The sequence below is a fragment of the Camarhynchus parvulus genome, chromosome 10, assembly GCF_901933205.1.
Source record: "Camarhynchus parvulus chromosome 10, STF_HiC, whole genome shotgun sequence".
In the NCBI taxonomy this organism is placed as follows: Eukaryota; Metazoa; Chordata; class Aves; order Passeriformes; family Thraupidae; genus Camarhynchus; species Camarhynchus parvulus.
Window position 1 is genome coordinate 4,075,215 of NC_044580.1, and position 18,787 is coordinate 4,094,001.

General features: G+C 40.0%; 1 protein-coding gene across 1 annotated transcript in view; it reads right to left on the reverse strand.

The window, feature by feature from the left end:
• HMG20A (high mobility group 20A) overlaps window positions 1-18,787 on the reverse strand; it is a 39,325-nt gene that overhangs the window by 13,539 nt on the left and 6,999 nt on the right. Inside the window, exons 2-4 of the mRNA XM_030955163.1 lie at window positions 4,754-4,846; window positions 2,508-2,655; window positions 950-1,165 (exon numbers count right to left, since the gene is read on the reverse strand). Coding sequence (XP_030811023.1) covers window positions 950-1,165; window positions 2,508-2,655; window positions 4,754-4,842 — 453 coding nt within the window. The 5' untranslated portion in view covers window positions 4,843-4,846. The remainder of the gene's footprint in view (window positions 1-949; window positions 1,166-2,507; window positions 2,656-4,753; window positions 4,847-18,787) is intronic.

Sequence of the window (18,787 nt, forward strand, 5' to 3'; positions counted from 1 at the left end):
TTTTCAGGTTAAAAATCTTCCTGAGACATGATAAGAATATGTTAAAGTGCAGGGGACAGAGGGGCAGATGTCTTGTACCCTTCTCTCGCAGCAGACATTTTCATCACCACAAGACATCCTCTCCATGGATGTAAATTTCCAACCTTACACAAGAGCAATCCTGACTTTTCTCTAAGCAACATCATTCTCACTATCCCTGCTACCAAATCAACTGCTTTGCCTTGCCACATATTTTCCATTATGGTTCAATCACAGTGCCTATGCACCATTTTATATCACCTCTGTAAGTGGTACTCTACAAGCTTAGTAAAAAGCAACAAAAGGAAATTTTGGTTTTTTGTGTCATCTCATTTTTCATTACACCCTTGAAGTATTTTTCAAAGTTCAAATATGAAGATTAAATTCATATGAGAGCATCCAGTAGCACTATGATTTAAAAACTGCTTTTCAGTAATCTAGAACTGGCAATCAGGAGTGGACAGTAAGACAGTAATACATTAATTAGTAATTAACCCATTAACAAGGTTCACTCCAGAAGGCCCTAAAAACCAGCCCAAACATGGCCTTGAGCTTCATTCACTTGTCAGATAGTGCAGAAGGCCACAGAACTCCCAGTTAGGAGACATCACATTCCAAGACTTTGGCCTTACAAGTCTCAATGTATCTGAGTTGGTACAGCAGAGTTACATCCAGATGGATCACACAAACTGTGGGATGTCTCATTAGAGCAATGCCCCCATTCTGGATGTATTCTTGCATTACCTACAGGACACAGCTCTCAAGTCACCCCTGGAAGAGATGCCACAGCCCTGCCAGGACCCATCATGTGAACCTGTGGCCCTCATTTTGAAATATCCTCCTAAACACGATTTCAACCTACAGCCTGTGTCACCTTCCTCACTAAACAACATTCCCATGTAGCAGCAAGGACAAGGAAGTGCAGTGGTACCCGCTTCTCCTCAGGGGGCAGCTTGCTCCACTCATTGCCCAGCATCCTGGTGATCTCAGGGAAAGGCACCTCCGGCCGCTTCGCCCGCAGCTGCTCCCTGCGCTCGTTCATGAAGCGCACGTAGCCGGTCAGGGGCGACTTGGGGGCATTGCTGTCCCGCAGGGGTTTCTTCCTCTTCCTCCCCTTGGCCCAGCCTCCTCGTTTGGTTCTTTGCTGCTGCAAGATGAAAACGAAGGTAATTCAGGCTGAGTGAAAATAACCCCCTCTGGAAGGAATAAAAAACTTCATCAGGAGTACATGGCTGCAGTCCTCTCCACGGATGCGGCTTTCAAACCCTACTTTAGAGATATCCTGACTGTCATCTAAACAAAGCCAAACAAGTCTCACTGTGAAAAGTAGCTTACAGCTTCTCCCAGTCCACAGGGACAACAAAATAACATTGGCATCAACTTCTGATTGTAAAATCACAGGGACTGATAATCCACAACATGATCATCTCAACTAATGCAACTGCAAATATTCTTTTATTACTTGTTTGCTTGGTTTTAGTTATTCTCACCCTCACATACCCTCCCCTGCAAGTCATTTACTTCAATAGGTTTTTTGGAGAGATTTTGTGTACTAGTTAATAATAGATAAGTAGTCATTTTGCACTTTCCAGATCTTTGTCCTTCAGGCACAATGTGCCCAAAACGTGGCTGTAAAGACAGTAAACAAGCTTTTCTACTCTCATCTGCTAAGTAGATTGCCTTTCCCAGTAACCACATCCAATGGAGCATCAAACAAACTCCAAAGGAGGGAAGGAATATTCTAAGATGCGTCTGGGGCACACTTGTGAGTTCACAGGAATAACAACATTATCACTCATCCTCTTGGCTTCAAATTATTTCTACAGCAAGCTCTGGACAACACTATTTTCTAATGCTATGTACATACAACTATTTTCAGTACTTCTAATCTTCCCCCAGATCAACATGATCCTGCCATCGTGTTACTTTTTGTTTCCCTCCTGGAATTTTATTACTCAATTAAAAAAGGACCTCACAGCTGAAAACAAACTACAAGGGAGAATATCAGATGCATCTATCAAAAAAAAACCAAACCAGAAAACCCCAAAACTACTTCCTAGTGTAACTTCAGGTCCTTCATGATTTAGTCACCAAGAATCAGTGTTGGATGGTACACAAGGTATAGTCTAAAGCAGTAAAAACATAATGGTTTTAAAGACCTCAGTTACTACCAGAACATTACAATGGTCTCACTTTGCTGGCTCACAAGAGAGAAGATAATTTGTGGCCGTTGAAGATTCAGTCCTGAATGCAGCATCAGCTTGTGGGCCCCTCTGGCTAAGCTGAGACCCATGTGCTGCTCTCTGCACTGCCAGCTATCTGTGTGCAGCTGTGCAACACAGGAGGAAATTAGGGAATCAGAAGACGAACATGGCAAATGGATAAAAATTTGTGATCCTATTAAAAATAAAATCTGAGCAGGTAAGACAATAAAATGACAAAATTCTATGCCTTTGCTTCATTGAAAAGTTATTATTATTTCATCTCACCTCCTCCTCAGGCTTCTGCTCAGTGGTTTCAGCAGCATTAGAAGACTCATTTTGCTGCTGCTGAGCCTGTGACAAGTCCTCCACCGAATCTGGGTTATTCACAGGCTGTGAAGTTCCACCACTGAATGAACTCTCCGAATTAGCTAATCTGAAAAAGCACAGAAGTGGAGAACAAAAAATTTAATCATCATTCCTAAATCATTTCCTCCCTAATCTTCTAAAACATGTAAAAATGTTGCAAATATATTCATTCTCACACTAGCAAGAAAAATGGGATTTAGAAGTGATTTTTGAAGAACTGGCTGTTCCATCCAAGCAACCACTAAAGCTACCACAGCTCCCATGGACTTTCAGACCCAGTTTGATTTTTAAAGTGGTATTTTGTTTCATTTTTAGTGAAGCATTAGATCACACAAACAACTTGCAGGCAAGTGAATGTTTGCATCAGAAACAAGTCAGCGTGAATCTATCCTTCTTCAAAAGTACCATAAGGAATTTGAAATTAAAAGTTTAATCATCAACCAAGATACACCTTTCTGGATGTATTTAATATATTTCTGCACAAATACATGTAGAGATCTGTGATGGGGTATGATCTTGGCTTGAACTTCATTCCACACACTCTCCTGTTCATACACATGGGTATTTAAACACAATTATGACTAGGTCCCAACAGGCTCCAGAATGGCCATAATTTAATTTTGCTGCAAGAGCTGTATCAATCTACCTTACTCCAAAAAAGGGCAAGATGGCTGCAGGCAAAAAAGAAGAGCAAACATACAGAAATACTTCTGAAGGTAGACTGACAGTGCTGAACACATATTTTGGGGCAACAACCCCATGGACATTCTCAGCCCCGTGCTCAGTAGGCAAATTAATGTAAAATTTTTGGACTCATCTCAGATTCTAAACCCTTCTTGAGACTAAAGAATACTTGGCCTTACCCAGTTACATTCATGAAAATTCCTTTAACAGCAGGATATGCTTCAAGTCTCCTTTGCTCATTTATTCCACTCTAAAGCTACTATGGCAAATTTTAAATGTTCAAAATAACTGTTCCTATTAATGTAGACTACAGCTATAAAAAATTGATATATATTAACAGAATTGTTATTTGAATGCTCATGGGAATATCTGTCTTCAGAGAGAACAGCATATTTTCATTACTCACTACAATCAGCAATTGTGACATAATTACTGGTAAAGACAAAAGGGCTGCAGAGATCCATGGCTGACTTTGAGACAGCAGATTGAGCTCACATTACTGACAATTAGAGAGGGACCAAGGGAACAGAGCAGACATCCTCCCCTAAGTTAATTATATTTGGTATGTGTCAGAAAGAATAGGAACAACACAGCTCTGGATTCACTGTTAGGGTTTGAAGAGTATTTCAGTTTTCCTCTCCATTCCCCCTTAGCAGAGAAGTTCTTTAAACCACACTTACAGGAGAAACTTCATGCGATGCAGCCATTTGCAGCAAACACTGATGAAAGTTCAGCCAAAATATTAACACCTCTTAAACACAAGCCTCATTTGAACATGGACCTCGTTTGGCACCAACAAGTTTGAAGTCCCAGATAAGTAAATCCAAATTCAGACCTATTTAGAGTGAAAGTGTTTACATTCATTTTTACAGGGCTTTACCTGACTGAAAAGTCTGAATTTTACGGTTTAGTGCTTTGCAAAATGGAAAAAAAGCTTTAATTATAAAAACATAGCAAAAATTCCATGTATTCTTAAAAGAAAACATCTCTTGGCAATGTGATTTTAAGAGGTCATTGCTGCAGTTTCTAAAAGCAGAGTCAGACTGACAAAAATGAGATATCAGTGTCAGTGATCAGTTTCAGACATCAGTTTCAGAGATCACTGATGAACATTGATGATATCTTTAATTGAAATCATTTACTTAGCAGAGACCATTACAGCCAACAGATACTTCCTCCCTCTCTGTCCCCTTAATGTCACTTTCTTAAGACTGAAATTCTAGGGATTTACTTTTTAAAGCTAAGAGATACTAAAGAACAGTTTGTGACCACTTCCATCAGTTCAGAAGAGTTCTGGTTTCTCCTAAACACAATCCTGTGACTTCTATCAAGGCCAAGGGAACGTTGCAAAATGGAATTCTGTCGGGTTTATTTCTCTTATTTTTACAAATTACTCAGAATGCCCTCTTCCACTGAAACTATTTCCCTGACAAGTGCAGAGATAGTATCTACCAGCTGAAGGTGAAAAAGGAGTTACTTACCCAGTTACATTAATTTCAGCACCTTCCTTAGATCCATCCTCATCTGTAAAAAGTGGAGGAAGATTGGACCCAGCTACCAAGTTCTCCATACCTCTGGGGAAAAAAAACCCCAAAGATAAAAAAGGTTAAGTTAATTTTGTCATTATTTCCCTTCAGCAGTCCTTCAAATTAAACATCATAACACAGCAGGGATTTTTTACCCCATGAACCAATTGGCCAGTCCCAGCTGATGGCTTCAGGACAGATCCTGTGCTTAGGGACAGAGAACAAAGACCATAAATGACGCTTCAATTCTGAGTTTCCATTTTAACTGAGCTCTGCGCCAGTGCCACAGTGCTGCTGGAAATCCCTGCAGTTCTGTTTCATCCCTCAAGACAAACCCTATTCACCATACTCAGCACACAGGTAGGTAGATCCTGCTCTTCCAGTCCACCTGCCTGCTCATTCCTCACAGTGCACCCTTCACCAGAGGTTTGTGCTGACCCCAGAAGAAAACTGAAACCAAATCCCCCCTGAAGTTTCAAATTAAGATTGTACTAATAATTTCTTGTCCAGATTTTCACAATTAATCTATGTGTGCATGGAACACAGCTATTTAGAGTATTTTGCCTTCAATCCCACAGAACTGTTGCTGAAGCAAATGGTTTAAGGACTGTGTATTTCTCATTAAATACAAACTACCCCCAAATTAGAAGGAGTTCCATTTGTAACCCTGCGGCCTGTCATGGGAATTTAATGTGAGAGATGAAATCTAAAACTTAATTAATTTATCCCCTTCCTTACTAAAATACAAAAATGTTGTATTTTAGTGAAAATAAAAACAAACAAAACCAAAAAGGCTTAATAAACTCACTCTACAATTATGAGTTGCCAGTTCAGGCCATTTTGAAGGGCCATACTACTTAAATTCCTGTTCCTTCAGTTTCAGAATCACCTTTGATGAGCAGCAGATACTCCACTCAATTACTGCTGTCCATTTTGTCCAGAACACTTGGGCTTTGGGCCTGGAGGGACTGAGGAGAGCCATGTCCCTGTACTGCTGTCTCCTGGGTTGGTGCTTTCCACCCAGCACTGAAATCCAAGTGATCCGAGAATAAAATCCTGCTCCATGTTTTGAATATTTGATGTGTTTTCCCCCATCCCACCCCAGTTCTAAAGGTAGATGTTTTCTACAGACAGAGGTAGAAATGCTTCTTGCATCTTACAGATTTTGCAGATCTTTATCGCAAGTACAACATGGCTGACATTCATCCTTTTCTCTTCTGCTTTTGCAGCTGCTGAGATCCTTAGAACCACCCTTAAGGATCCATTGTCCTGACTCCTCATCTGGAAAATAACTAAAGCTAAGCAGACTCCTCCTGAGTGGTACAGGCACTGATCTCTAGCAGAGGAACACCTTTACTTGTGTACAGGAAAGGTTCATGCAGGAGTGAACAAACTGAATTCCTGCTCTGCCACTACAAACCAGGGACTGGTCCAGTTTTGGGGCTCAGCCTTAGAGCTGTGGCACAGCTGGAGACTGAGCAGCAAGAGGCTCCCGAGATGCTCAGGGCTCTGAAGCAGCTGGCCTAAGGGATGGTGGGGAAATGGGCTTGCTCAGCCTGCACAGGAGCCCAATCTGATGGAGCCTAAAGGTACTGGGGGGAAGTGGGACAGGGGACAGAACCAAATTCTCCCCAGCTCTATTGGCTTTGCAGGTTGAGGCTGGACACCAGGATGTGTTCCCAGAGAGGTGGAGTCTGTCCTGGCAGATTTTAAATGCTAAAAGCTGTAGCTGACTTAAAGCAATGTTGGCAATAGTCTTGCTCTGAGTGGGAGGCTGGACTAAGATGACCTCCCTCCAGATGTCCCTTCCAAGCAACATCTGCAGTTCTATGAATCACAACTCCACATTACGGGTTTTTTTCAAATACCAGCATCTCTGACAGGAAAAGAAAGACAACTCAAATAATATAATGCTGTGAGGAAAAGTAGTGAGATACTCTGCTGAAACAAACAGGATTTAAATCCTTAAAGAAGGCAAACAATACTTCCTCACACATGGATAAGAATCTACACACAGAGAAAAGAAACTACACAAAGGCTGGGACTTTATGTATAACAAGAAATCTGAAAATTCAACTGATTAGAAAATTATGCTCTTCACTGCCCAGGAAGCTCTTTAAGCACAGCTTCTAAACATACAACATAAATTGCTTCATGCAGTTATCATCTAAGAGGGAAATTAAGTTCTGCTTCATAGTGCACAATATTAATCAGTCAAAAATCCTAAATTATGATTTTCAAAAAAGGAAGCCTAAGCAATCATACCCACTGTGACCTTCTCACCAGGTCCTGATCTGTCTGCTCACATCTGGCCCAAGCTCACTTTCAAACTGCAGGGAGGCAGCTGGACACCAACCTTAACAACATATAACCAGAACACAAACACAGGAAGCCAGGAGAAGATACACTTTTTTTATTTAACCCATATGCTTCAGACAGTAACTCTTTCAGAGGACGCAGACCCACATCCTAAAGAAAAAGTAACATCAGTGCATTTACAGTGGCTTCTAATCAGTTCCAGAGAGCAAGAAAACAAAACAGCTCCCCTAAAACTCACTGAGAGCAGATGAGAACCTACACAAGCCTTTCAGTCCCATTTCTCAGGGATAACCTCCCATACCTCTGCTCCAAAATCATTACCCACTTAATTTCAGCCCCACTGCAGAGCTCCAAGTTTATTGAAACACATTTAACTAAATTCAAGGCAACAGAAACAATGTACATTTAGTTTCCTAGTGGCTCACACATATACCCTATTTTCATTTTTAACTACATCTACCCTAATGCAAAAACTAAACTGAAACTGCAGTTAAACCCTAAACCCTACCAGCACTACAGGTCAATGCAGGGAAGTCCCTCCTCCAATTAAAACTAATTCAAACTGGAGCAGCTCTGGGTTTACTACTGCTACACTACTGGCTGTGTTGGCTCAAGAAAGCAACCAGCTACACATTAATAGAGAGACAGATTTATTCATTTACAGCAGTATTTGACAGGATTTCAAAGGTTCAACTAACACATACACGGCATTAGTTAAACCTCTATATGAGCCTAGAAAAAATCCTACATGATCAAAAAAGTGGCTTAATTTAGTTTTTCCTTTCCCTCTCTTCCCTGAGCAATCATGACTTCCTGACACAGAAAGTGGACAACAGTATTTCATAACTTTCACTTTAAATTTTTCAGCTGGACACTTTGGTTGCATGCCACAGAGATCATACTTATACAAAATGGTACAGAGTGTACCAACATGGTCTGACAGAATTACTCAGGAAATGACAGCAAAACTTTTACAGCATAAAGATTTAAGTTGCTACTACACACATCAAGGATCAAACAGTGGGTAATTAAACACCATTCAAAACCAGAATATGGTTTAAATAATCTTTCTTAATTTCTTCTCACATTACCTTTTGTAGGCCATGATATGTAATTATTATTCTAGTAGTAAAGTAGCCGAGTTACATTTTGCATAGACTGAAAGCTACCGTGTGATCAAATTTCTAATCACATTTGTACAGCAGAGAGGAAAACTCAGAAGCAGGTAGCTTTAAAATCAGGGTGAGAACAAATCCATGGCTGGAGCTACACAGAATTACTCACTTTGCCACAACATTACTGTGGCTGCACTGTTCACAGCACTCCTATAGGGCAGCACATGTAAGGACATGACAAAATTCAAGGGCCTTTTATACATGCTATAAATGAAGGGGAAAATTTGCCCACAGTCAAAGCATCAGGAACAGCAAAAATGCCATTTAAAACGCGCCAACAATTTTATCCAGCAGAGTCTGGCTGCACTGCTGGGTGTCAGGAGGCAGCTGCAGGGCCACAGGCAGCCCCTCCTGCCCCTGGCTCACCCCCCTGAAGCCTCCTGCAGTGCCTGAGCACAGCAGTCACTGCACCCCCAAAACGTTCACTGCTTCCACAAACAACACCTGCTGTGCCTGGGCAGTCACACCAACAGGGACAGGGCTGGGCTCTGCAGGGTTTGCACAGCTCTGGTCACCAATAAGTCACTGGCACTGCAGGGTGTGTGCACAGCCCTGGTCACTGGCATTGCAGGGTCTGTGCACAGCCCTGGTCACCAGTAAGTCACTGGCACTGCAGGGTGTGCACAGCCCTGGTCACCAGTAAGTCACTGGCACATGCACGCTGATTTCCTTCTCATCCCAAGGCCAGGCCAAGCCTAAGAGATGCCCCTGAACACTGGGAAAAGGGAGAACAGTCTTAACAATGTTGCCTTTTCAATGGCTACATTACAACAGATAATCTTATGAATAATAAAAAAAAATAAATTACTAAACTCTTTAGTCATCCAATTACATGGTAAGATTATTTATTATGGTTAAGCATATTTAAATATGAAGTCAGCATCAGAAATCCAACTTACAGGCTGATTATAAAACACTGCAGGAGTTCCAATTACCTCATCACCAGCTCTAGTTTTAGAAACGTTACTGCTGAGTGGAGAATTTTTCTCCTCAAGTCTCTCATCCTCCTTTGCCAGAGTAAATATGTCCAAATTTTACCATTCAGAGGCTAACGGATTACAAAAAAACAATCAATCATCTGCTACATCACAGAGGAGTCACAGTATTCCTTATCTCAGCATCAGAACCCAAGCACTTCAGAATGCAAAGAATCTAAATTCAGATTCACTGAGAGAAAAACCAAAAACCCACAGGACCATCACTTCCTCAGCCTTTCCACAAGTAACCAGAACATGAGAAAGAAAACTGAAGTAAGTCCATCTCCTATTAAAACCACAACGCTTTTGGAGCTGTCAGAGGAAGTTCAGATCCCTCTGACAGAGCCTTTTCTTCAACCAAGCTGTAGCAGAAGCTCGATATCTAAAATACTTCACTGCAAAAAATCAGATTTTACTTTTTCCCTACAGGTAACTCATTAGACAAAGGTTTTTGTGACTAGGAAAACTGCAAGCTCAACCTAATGGGATGAAGGTTTTTCTGTCAAAAAAAGTTTTTCTCAGAAAATACACACCAGAGAATAGCCAACTGCTTTTATTTTTACTTCTTGCCAGTAAAAACAAAGAAACACCACAGACTAAAATAGAGACTTGTAGGAAAAAATGCAGAGTCCCACTGCATTTCCAAGCAGCTTAAGGAAAGAAGGGAAAGATGTAAAGCTGAAGTTTATGTTTAGTTTAATTGGGTCTTTGCAGCAAACACTAACAAAGCTATTCATACTCTGACCTTAGAAACAGCTGTCAAACATCTGCAAACAAGTATTTTAAAAACACAAGTGTTCAATTCTGCAGTTGACTCTAATTTATATAAAGTTTTAGGATGAGGCACATACAAGACATCTCTCAGATACATATAAATATATAGATATATGTGTGTGTGTAAAACCTTGCTGTTCTCTGGAATGAAAGCCACAGGAAAGGAATATACTCAACTCTCCAGACAAAGGCAAGAACAGTCCCACATTGATTCTCTCCCTTCAAATACATGAGTGAAATTTTGCATTAGCAATAAACCAGCTTTTAGATCACTTCAGGGAAAACAAAAACCCACAAACAGATGAAAACTAATTGTGCCATAGATCCCTGGATAGCTAAAACCAGTAACTGTGGTTACCTCTGGTATCCAGTGGGAATGCTTTGCTATCTAGCCCTTCACTGCAGGTATTACATACCTATGGATTAGGATAGTTCATCTTATTCTGAATTAACTTTTTTCATGATAGCATCAATTGCCATTTAAACTAATACCATTAACAAATACAATTCTGCAAAATTAATTTAATTCTCATGTTACAGATCTCACATGAGAAAACAGAAACCATTCAGATAACAAAAAATAAGTCTCAAAATAAATCTTGAGAATTTTTTATTTTTCAGTAATCACTCTACCTAAAGCAAGTCCAATAGATGACTACCAGGGATGGGAGCAGGTTTTGTAATCTGCACATAAAAATGCATTCTGAATTTCCAATTACTATAGGCAATTCAGTCTTCTTCACCTGCTCTGTCACTTGAGAACTCCTCTGGGAGCTGAGGACCTCGTATTTCATGGGCCAAAGTTGTCCAACAGCTCCTTTCCCATTAAGGAGGTACAAGGGGCACCCCATAAACCCCACAAGCAGCAGCTCCAGAGTGTCACAAACAGTGCCTGGAACACAAACACTTCCCACAGCCCAGCAGCCAGAAACCACCCAGCCCTCCCCAGCAGTGAGCAGAGGTCACGTCCCTTCCAAACTGGAGCTCCATTCCTCTGATCATTTATGTCTGCAAGACTCAATCACTCACTGTTTGTGCAATGCAAACATAAAAGTGCCATAAGCAAAGCAGTTATTAAAAAATGTAAATGAACAGACTGAAGTTTTTCATGGTGTTTACCCAGTTCAAACATTTACCAGCATCACACCAGTGAAATAAGAAACAGTATTAATTAATGCTTGAGGAATACTTTGATTTAAAATGCCAAACAAGTATTCTGAACTAGAGATAACTGAATGTCAAGGAATCCTGATTGGAATTGGCCAAAGAAATGCAAAGTCACATACTTGAAAATAAAATAATTGAAGACTGCATATACCTGATGAGATTGGAAAGTCATTTTAAAGCTATTTTAGCACTTCTGCTCTTCCTCAAAGCTTTATTCATCACAGAAGTTGTACAGGAGTAGAGCACATACTCCAAGCTCACTTATATTCTGCAAGAGGAAGCTCTGGCTGCTGCCACAGAGGAATACAGATTGGAATTTTTCATGCACATACCCAGCAAAACAAGTCATTACGGCCATTTACAGAATATGGGGTCGAATACTTTGGATGTGAGAACGCACTGAGAAAGAGATTGAGTATATGCTTAAAAGAATGACTCACCACAGGCATCATGACCCAACACAAAAGCATCTACTCTGACCTCAAAAGCCACAGACAGCATGGAACTGGATATTTTAAATGCACTGATATGGGTACAGGGACAAAGGTTAGAGGAAATGAAGTGTGGGAAGAGTCAGTGATTCTCACACAAAACAAGCGACTCATTCTGCCTGTTTTCAGAGAAGATCCATCTTTAGAAAAAAATATGACATGTCAGCTTCCATACATTTTTGTTCTTATTTTCTTGCTGTTGCCATACAACATAAAACAAGTATGGCATTTTATTCCAACATAAAATGAGTTTGAACCCTCAAACCCATCATTGTAGAAGAAATCACAATTTTTAGCCTTAGTTGTGCAAAAGAACAGGCATATAAATCTGAACAACAGAACTGCTATTAGCAAATACTTTCTAATAGCAAGAATAGTGAAGAACTGAGTTGGGCTGTTTGTTTCTAATCTGGCCCTAAAACTCTCTGCTAATAGTTTAATATCTATCAGAAATTAAAGTTTGGAGGTACATCACATGAAGTGAACCAAAATCCCTTCTCAGCCAAGGCTCTTCTTGCAGTCCCACAGGGTACCATTGGTATCACAGGGTAGAATTTGTAAAGGCCTTGGAAACACTCTGATGGAAAAACTAATAAGGAAAGTGAGCACAAAGGAACAGACAAGAGGTTCATGTAAGCATCAATACATCCATGGACACTGCTTACAAAACCTTGTCTGGATTCCTGAAAAGAAAAGAAACAGAAAAGACAGCCCAGTCCTGCCAAAGCATCCTCTCCAGGAACAGCAGTCAGATTCTTTTACCACTGTTAACAAGATTTGAAAGCTGTCTGAGTTCACAGACAAAATGTGTTAAAATGGATACAAGAGGAAAAGACTACACCAATAACAAAAATTCAGGAAAATATAAAAAGACAAACTTTGTGCTCTAAACTAGGCACATTTCAGGACACCCTCTCAGCACCAAAGGGAGAGCTCACAGAAATTTTAAAATCATACAAAACCCCAGTACTTCCATGGCTCCATAAAAGAATCAACTTAAATCAACAGCAGAATGTAGACAAGTTAGAATAAAGCTTTCCCTATACTCATCTTCATCCAAAAGCAAGAGATAAAGACAATAGTTAGAATCATGAACAGAAAATAAGGGAAAAAACCAACAAAATCATAAAGCCATTGGAGTGGTCTGACTATTCTCCAGTGCTAAGCAATGCATAACAGATCCAGAGATGCATGTGAGGGATGGGAATATGCAGGCAGAGGGCACATTTTTAACACCTGTAGCATAAGTAATGAAAATAGTTCATTTTGGAGCTGAAGTAGCATTGAGAAAAAAGCATCCATGCCCGCGGTGTGCCTAAATATCCTAGGCTGAGTGCTTGGAACAACAGCAGCACATTTGCAATATTGCACCTGATCCTCAGACCATCTCCAGCAGCCCAAAGAAACTGCTCAGGGCAGTGAACTTCTCCTGCAGCCTCTTTGTGCATCTCCTGTCACAGCACAGGCAAGAAGGCAAACGAGGTGAGGGAAAAACCCAAAAGAGCAGAGTATCACAGCCTAGGGCCTGGAGCCAAAGAGCAAAGAAGAACCTGGCAAAAGCAAGTCCAAGACTTAATCTGCTCTTCCAACTCCCCTCTTCCACAGCTGCTCCTCATATGCTGGAAAAAAGGAACTGCAGGTGGGAAACATGCTCAAGCTTTGAAAACTAGAGTTGATCAAAGCACTCAATAAATTTAGCACTAAAAGAGAATGTAAATCTTCTCAAACAGGTTGATGACTGAACAGACATGAGGATGGGGGTCTCACACAACACTATGTCTTCAAGCACTTGCACTTGGAAAGATTCCTAATTTATGTTTAGTTACAAGTGTTCTGAAAGATATCTGGCATTCAGGTTTGAGTATTTACCATATTTAGCAAACAGCAGATTTATACTGCTTTTACATTTCTTTTGCATGATTTCATTTCTATATATATTTGTTAAGTAAAAATGGTTCCTCTGAGCTAAAGCAGAAATATTATCCCAATACCCCTATATAGGGGTAGAGATGCACAGCTGGTTTAAAGGTCATAAAGAAAATCTCCCAAAGGTAAGAATACAACCAAACTTCAGAAAAACTCTGAAGCACTACCAATCTTAACCTTTATTTTGGACAGCTCAACTAATTGTTAGTCTTTGCTTGGATTCTGAGATCTCAAGTCATGCTGAGACTCTGACCTGAATACACATCATGCAATTCTTACTGCAAAGAGAAATAAGAACTGAAGTCCTTGAGATCCTTGCAAAAGGTCAGCAACACTCTGTTTTACACAGCATTAAACAATGGGAAAGTGGAAAAACATTTCTATTTTCAAAAGTGCTACAACATGGATTTCACCTCAGTATAATATCATAACCTGAAGTTCATTGCCTTGAGCAGAAACAAAGCCAACTGGTGGAAAACAAGAGTTCAGGCACTACTGTCTTTTTTGATTTGTGGAGCCTGAACATTTTACCACAGAAGTGCAAGCACAGAAAAGTTACATTCTTTGATTACCTTTTGCACTCTGTTAGAAGTAAGCACACAGATTAGCTGAGGATCAAATACCACATTTAATCCCCAAAGTTAGCTCAAGAGCTTTCTGAGTTAGACAACTGCCTTCTCAGTCACCAGCGCTCCCTTTTCATTTAAAAAGACTCCTCTGAAAAAAACACTCATTTATATTTTGCTTCTCCCTACTTCTCCCAAAACAAAGGCAAAAAGGGGTGATATTGCTTTTTAAACATTATATTTTTAAAAGTAAAAGGTCTTCAGATTTTATGAAAACTTCAATCATATTTGAGCTTATAGATGTCCCAAGATAAAACATTTATTACAGTAATGGAAGCTTGTTTTTCCTGGTCTTTAACAGTCTCCAAAACCAGCATATTCCCACCCTGGAACTGTTTCCTGACCTACAGAAAGGGTCATCTATGTATAACACAGAAAAAACATGGCCAGAGCATTCCAAAGCTCCGTGGTAAGAGCACCAAAAAGAACTCAGCAGGTTCAGTTCACATCTGAACTCAGCTTTGTTTTTCATGACAGAACACTCAGAAGGAAGGATTAGGTTTGAGTGAAGCCTTACCTGGCTGCTGTAAGCAATGATCCTTCAGCAATGAGGACATCCCCAAACACACATCACCAGTCCCACTGCTGCCTGATCAGGAGCAGCAATGAGGAAACCTCAGAGCAGGTTGCACTGTGTAAATAAAGAATCCTGGCAGAAGACACTGCACCAATCTCTACTTAACACCTCTCATCCACAGCACAGCAAGCCCAGGTCTTGGAGTTTAGCATGTAGGAAACAAACAGTTTATTATTTGAAACTGTGCCAAGTAACCAGGCTGAATAGGAAATCCTGTCTGAAATTTCAGTTTGTAAAAATTGTGGCTTTTGACAATTGAAGTGTATTTCATTTACAGCTAACAGTTCAATTAACAAGAAGTAAAAACATTCATTCACTTCACAATTAAATTTTCTTCTACTCAAGTATCCATGTCTTAATCAGCATGAAGTCATTTGTATTCCTATTTAAAATGCCTTTGTCAATAACACTTGCTGACATCACCCAATAGTTACACATTTTATACACAAGTATCCCCTAAGCATACAAAAAAAAAAAAATCTGAAGATTCCAAGTAGTTTTGCTGATTAAGATCCACCCAGCCAAGCACATGCCCAGCCACCACAGTTTCTTTGTCAGCTGCCCCTGCCCAGCTGAAAGGGAAAAAATGGAAACAATGTGAGAAAGGTCCACATTTTCTGCTATACCAAATTAAACCTACTCCCAGAAATCAAGGAATACATCTCTTGCATCATTCAGATTTAGTGATTCCAAGTTTAGACTAGAAGTGGCTTCTAGAGGTCATTTGATCCCAACACCTAGTCAATACCAAGGTGAAGTCATCTTTATGGCAGACACCATGTTACACTGTCTGACTCAAATCCTGATCAACAGTGATTTAAATCATCAAATGCCCTCAACCGCTTTGGATTTTTGCTAGGAAGGTTACCAAGAGCTGAAGAATTAAGCACTGCTTATTTTCAGGACACAGACAATGATGGATGGAAGACAGGACAAAAGCAGTTGGAAAAGCCGGTAGAGTGGCCATAGGAACACAGGTGTATCAGACAACACCTCCCCCAGTCCTGACAAAGCTGGAGGGACAAGAGAATAAAACAGCACAGGAACAGAGAGAAGGTTTTTACTGTATTCATCTATTAACCAGAAAATCCATCAAGAACAACCTTAGCAAGGAATCCAGGATCTTCTCTCCAATTTGTGAAGCTAGAGCTGGACTTCCAATACTGACCCTAATCAAAGACTCCCTCAGCCTTTGAGTGAAGCTCAGATTTACTCTCAATTCTGAGTATAATAAGCAGTATTTACCCCAACTCAAACCATTTCAACAAACTAAAAAACAATTATGAGCTGCCATTTCCAAGAAAGTCCCACATTAGGCTCACTTCACAGAACCCAACTTCCAGTGATTTCAAGCAGGTTTAACTCAGTAGCAGCTTTAAACAGGTTCTTTTTCTTTTCTTCAAATGGAGAGCTTAGCTCAGGGCTGCTGTGTTTGCCACTCCACTTGTTCAATCTGTCCTTCAAATGGAAGGCACAGCAAAATGAGCTGCACACATTTTCACAAGATGATAGGGACAGATGACTGAGGGACCAAGAAGATACTGTAACATCAAGCCCTTCATCGCCCATGAGCAAAAAAAGTTCTCATTTCTAGCCTGACGGAGGATATATTGTTATCTGCATGACAAAAGGGCTTTAAATCTTAAAAGAAACAGTCAGCACTATATGAAAAATTGAAGAGGCATTCTGTGCCAAAGCTGGATTATGAATCACCAACTAACACTCCTGCCACCAGCAGCATGAACCCATCTCTGCAGTGAAACTCAAGCCCTACCTGAATAACTGCTGCAGTAGTTACACACTTGTAACCCCCTCTACATTCACCACCCAAACAGCAACTGATTTGTCAACTGTTTCACTGATTTGACACTTCTCTATTCTTTCAATAAATTGCCATTCTAAGTCTTGTCTGGTTTTGTCGATGCTGTTGTGCTTCTTTGCACTTCATTCACCTTTTAAATGCTAAATTATTTAGCAGTCTCAGGTCACAGCAAATGCCAGGAAACTCCTTTATCTGATCTGCAAAACCTCCAATTGCTCAAATTTCTGTATTTTTAGTTACAATGGTATACAAACACATCCACAGACCTGAGATGCTACAAAGCGGTTCAGAAGCAGAGACACTCAAGTCTCAAAACTACAAATATGACAGACATTTCCTATTACAGACTGACAACTGATTTGAGTAAAATTTATCTACAGGACAGACCTTTTCTAGGTTAGAATGCATTGCTGCACTACCACAATCCTGACTCATCACTTGCCCAGAGTCTTCTACTGATCAGTCACTGAAAACACCAAACCATGCACCAGAGCTAGAGAGCAGCAGGTCCCTGCATTTATAGAGCATCACTCAAATGTCTCCAGGAAAAGTATAAACACTGAGCTGACAAACATTAATGATCTCAGACTTGTGAATAAGGAATTGTCTCAATAAAGAAATTGTATCAATAGAGAAAACACACTTTTCTAAAGTAATTCACAGAAGTCTATAGTATAAAGACACTAAGATAAAAGCTGAAGGCTATCTTTTTTAAAATGTATCCAGGCTTTAGTATGCATTTGAAATCTGTCTTCCCACTCTTCCTCACTATAAAAATGCAAACTCTTTGTATGTGCTTATTTGAATACAGTACTTTTCCATGCAACAGCAATGTGAGAACAAAAACCTGAAGAACATGCTGAAAAGTTCCTTGTGATCAGTTATTTTCTGCATGCCTTGCAAATCCTTCCTGATGAATGTCTGCTCTGTAATTCCCTTCAGAAATACTTTGTTGAAATGACTTTGGGACAGAATGCATGTTTTTACAAGTGGCAATAAAATGATATAAATAACTTGCCTAAAAAAACCCAAACATGTAAAGTGTATTTCTAATAGAGAAAACTGAAGTAAGCCATCTGTAACAGAGTTCACAGCTTTTCATACTTGCAATGAACTTTAAGTTTTTTAAGGTTAAAATAATATTAACAGAAAAGATTTCTCAAGTAAGAAAAGTATCTTTGATATTTGGAAAATTTTCACATCACTACACATTCAAAACACTTCACATGAAGTCTCACAGACGAAGTTTAATATGCAGTTAATAATGCTACAGGCTTTTATATCCAAATGTAAACAGAAGAACAATCTTATGTCAAAACAAAGACCACCTGGGTTAGTTTAATACAAATACCTGCAAAGTTTTTGTACTTTCCAAGAATTTCCTGGGCTGGAATTAGAAAAGCTTATTTCCTTATAAAAAAAGCTGCCGTACAGCCACAGGAACAGGCCAGAGGGGATGAGTGTGATCACTGCAACCCATTTAACACCAGGCACTACCCTCTGCTAAAAAACAGAAACACAGAGGAGTTCAAAGCTTCATCATGGTTTTAAAGTAAGAAGCATCACTACAGCAGCTGTCCCACGTGGCACTTATGCACACAGTAAATTTGTACAACTTCTTACTGCAGCTGTCATGGAGATTTTGTTATGATTTTACAGGTTAGACCCTATAAGCTAAGAGCCTGTATCAATAAACTCTGATTAAATTGTTATTTGATAAATGTATCATTTCAAGAAGTTAAACAAAGCTGCACCTGCCTGTATTTTTAGGAGTTAAAATATGCCTTAAACTCATGTTCAAACGGATCTTTCTCCAGCGTGCTAGCAACCCTTTCTGAATTCCAAAGCAGCTGTAGCAGTGCCAGTGCCAGCTGCAGCAGACACGTGTTCTACCTTGCCTGTTCAGATTCTTCTGTACTCTTATTTATACCTAAGCCTTAGCTGCTCAAGCTTCACTAAATGCTAATGTTCCCAAGCTGGATTATCCTGTCACCTCCAACACCTCCTCATGTCAATGCTGCCAAGGAGGCTTTCCCAGCCCACACCTGTCCAGAGCTGTGCTTGTTTTAATGGCACCAAATATCAAGTCTGGTTTGCTTGAGTACATTCTTTAAAAACAGAAAGCTGAACCAGGT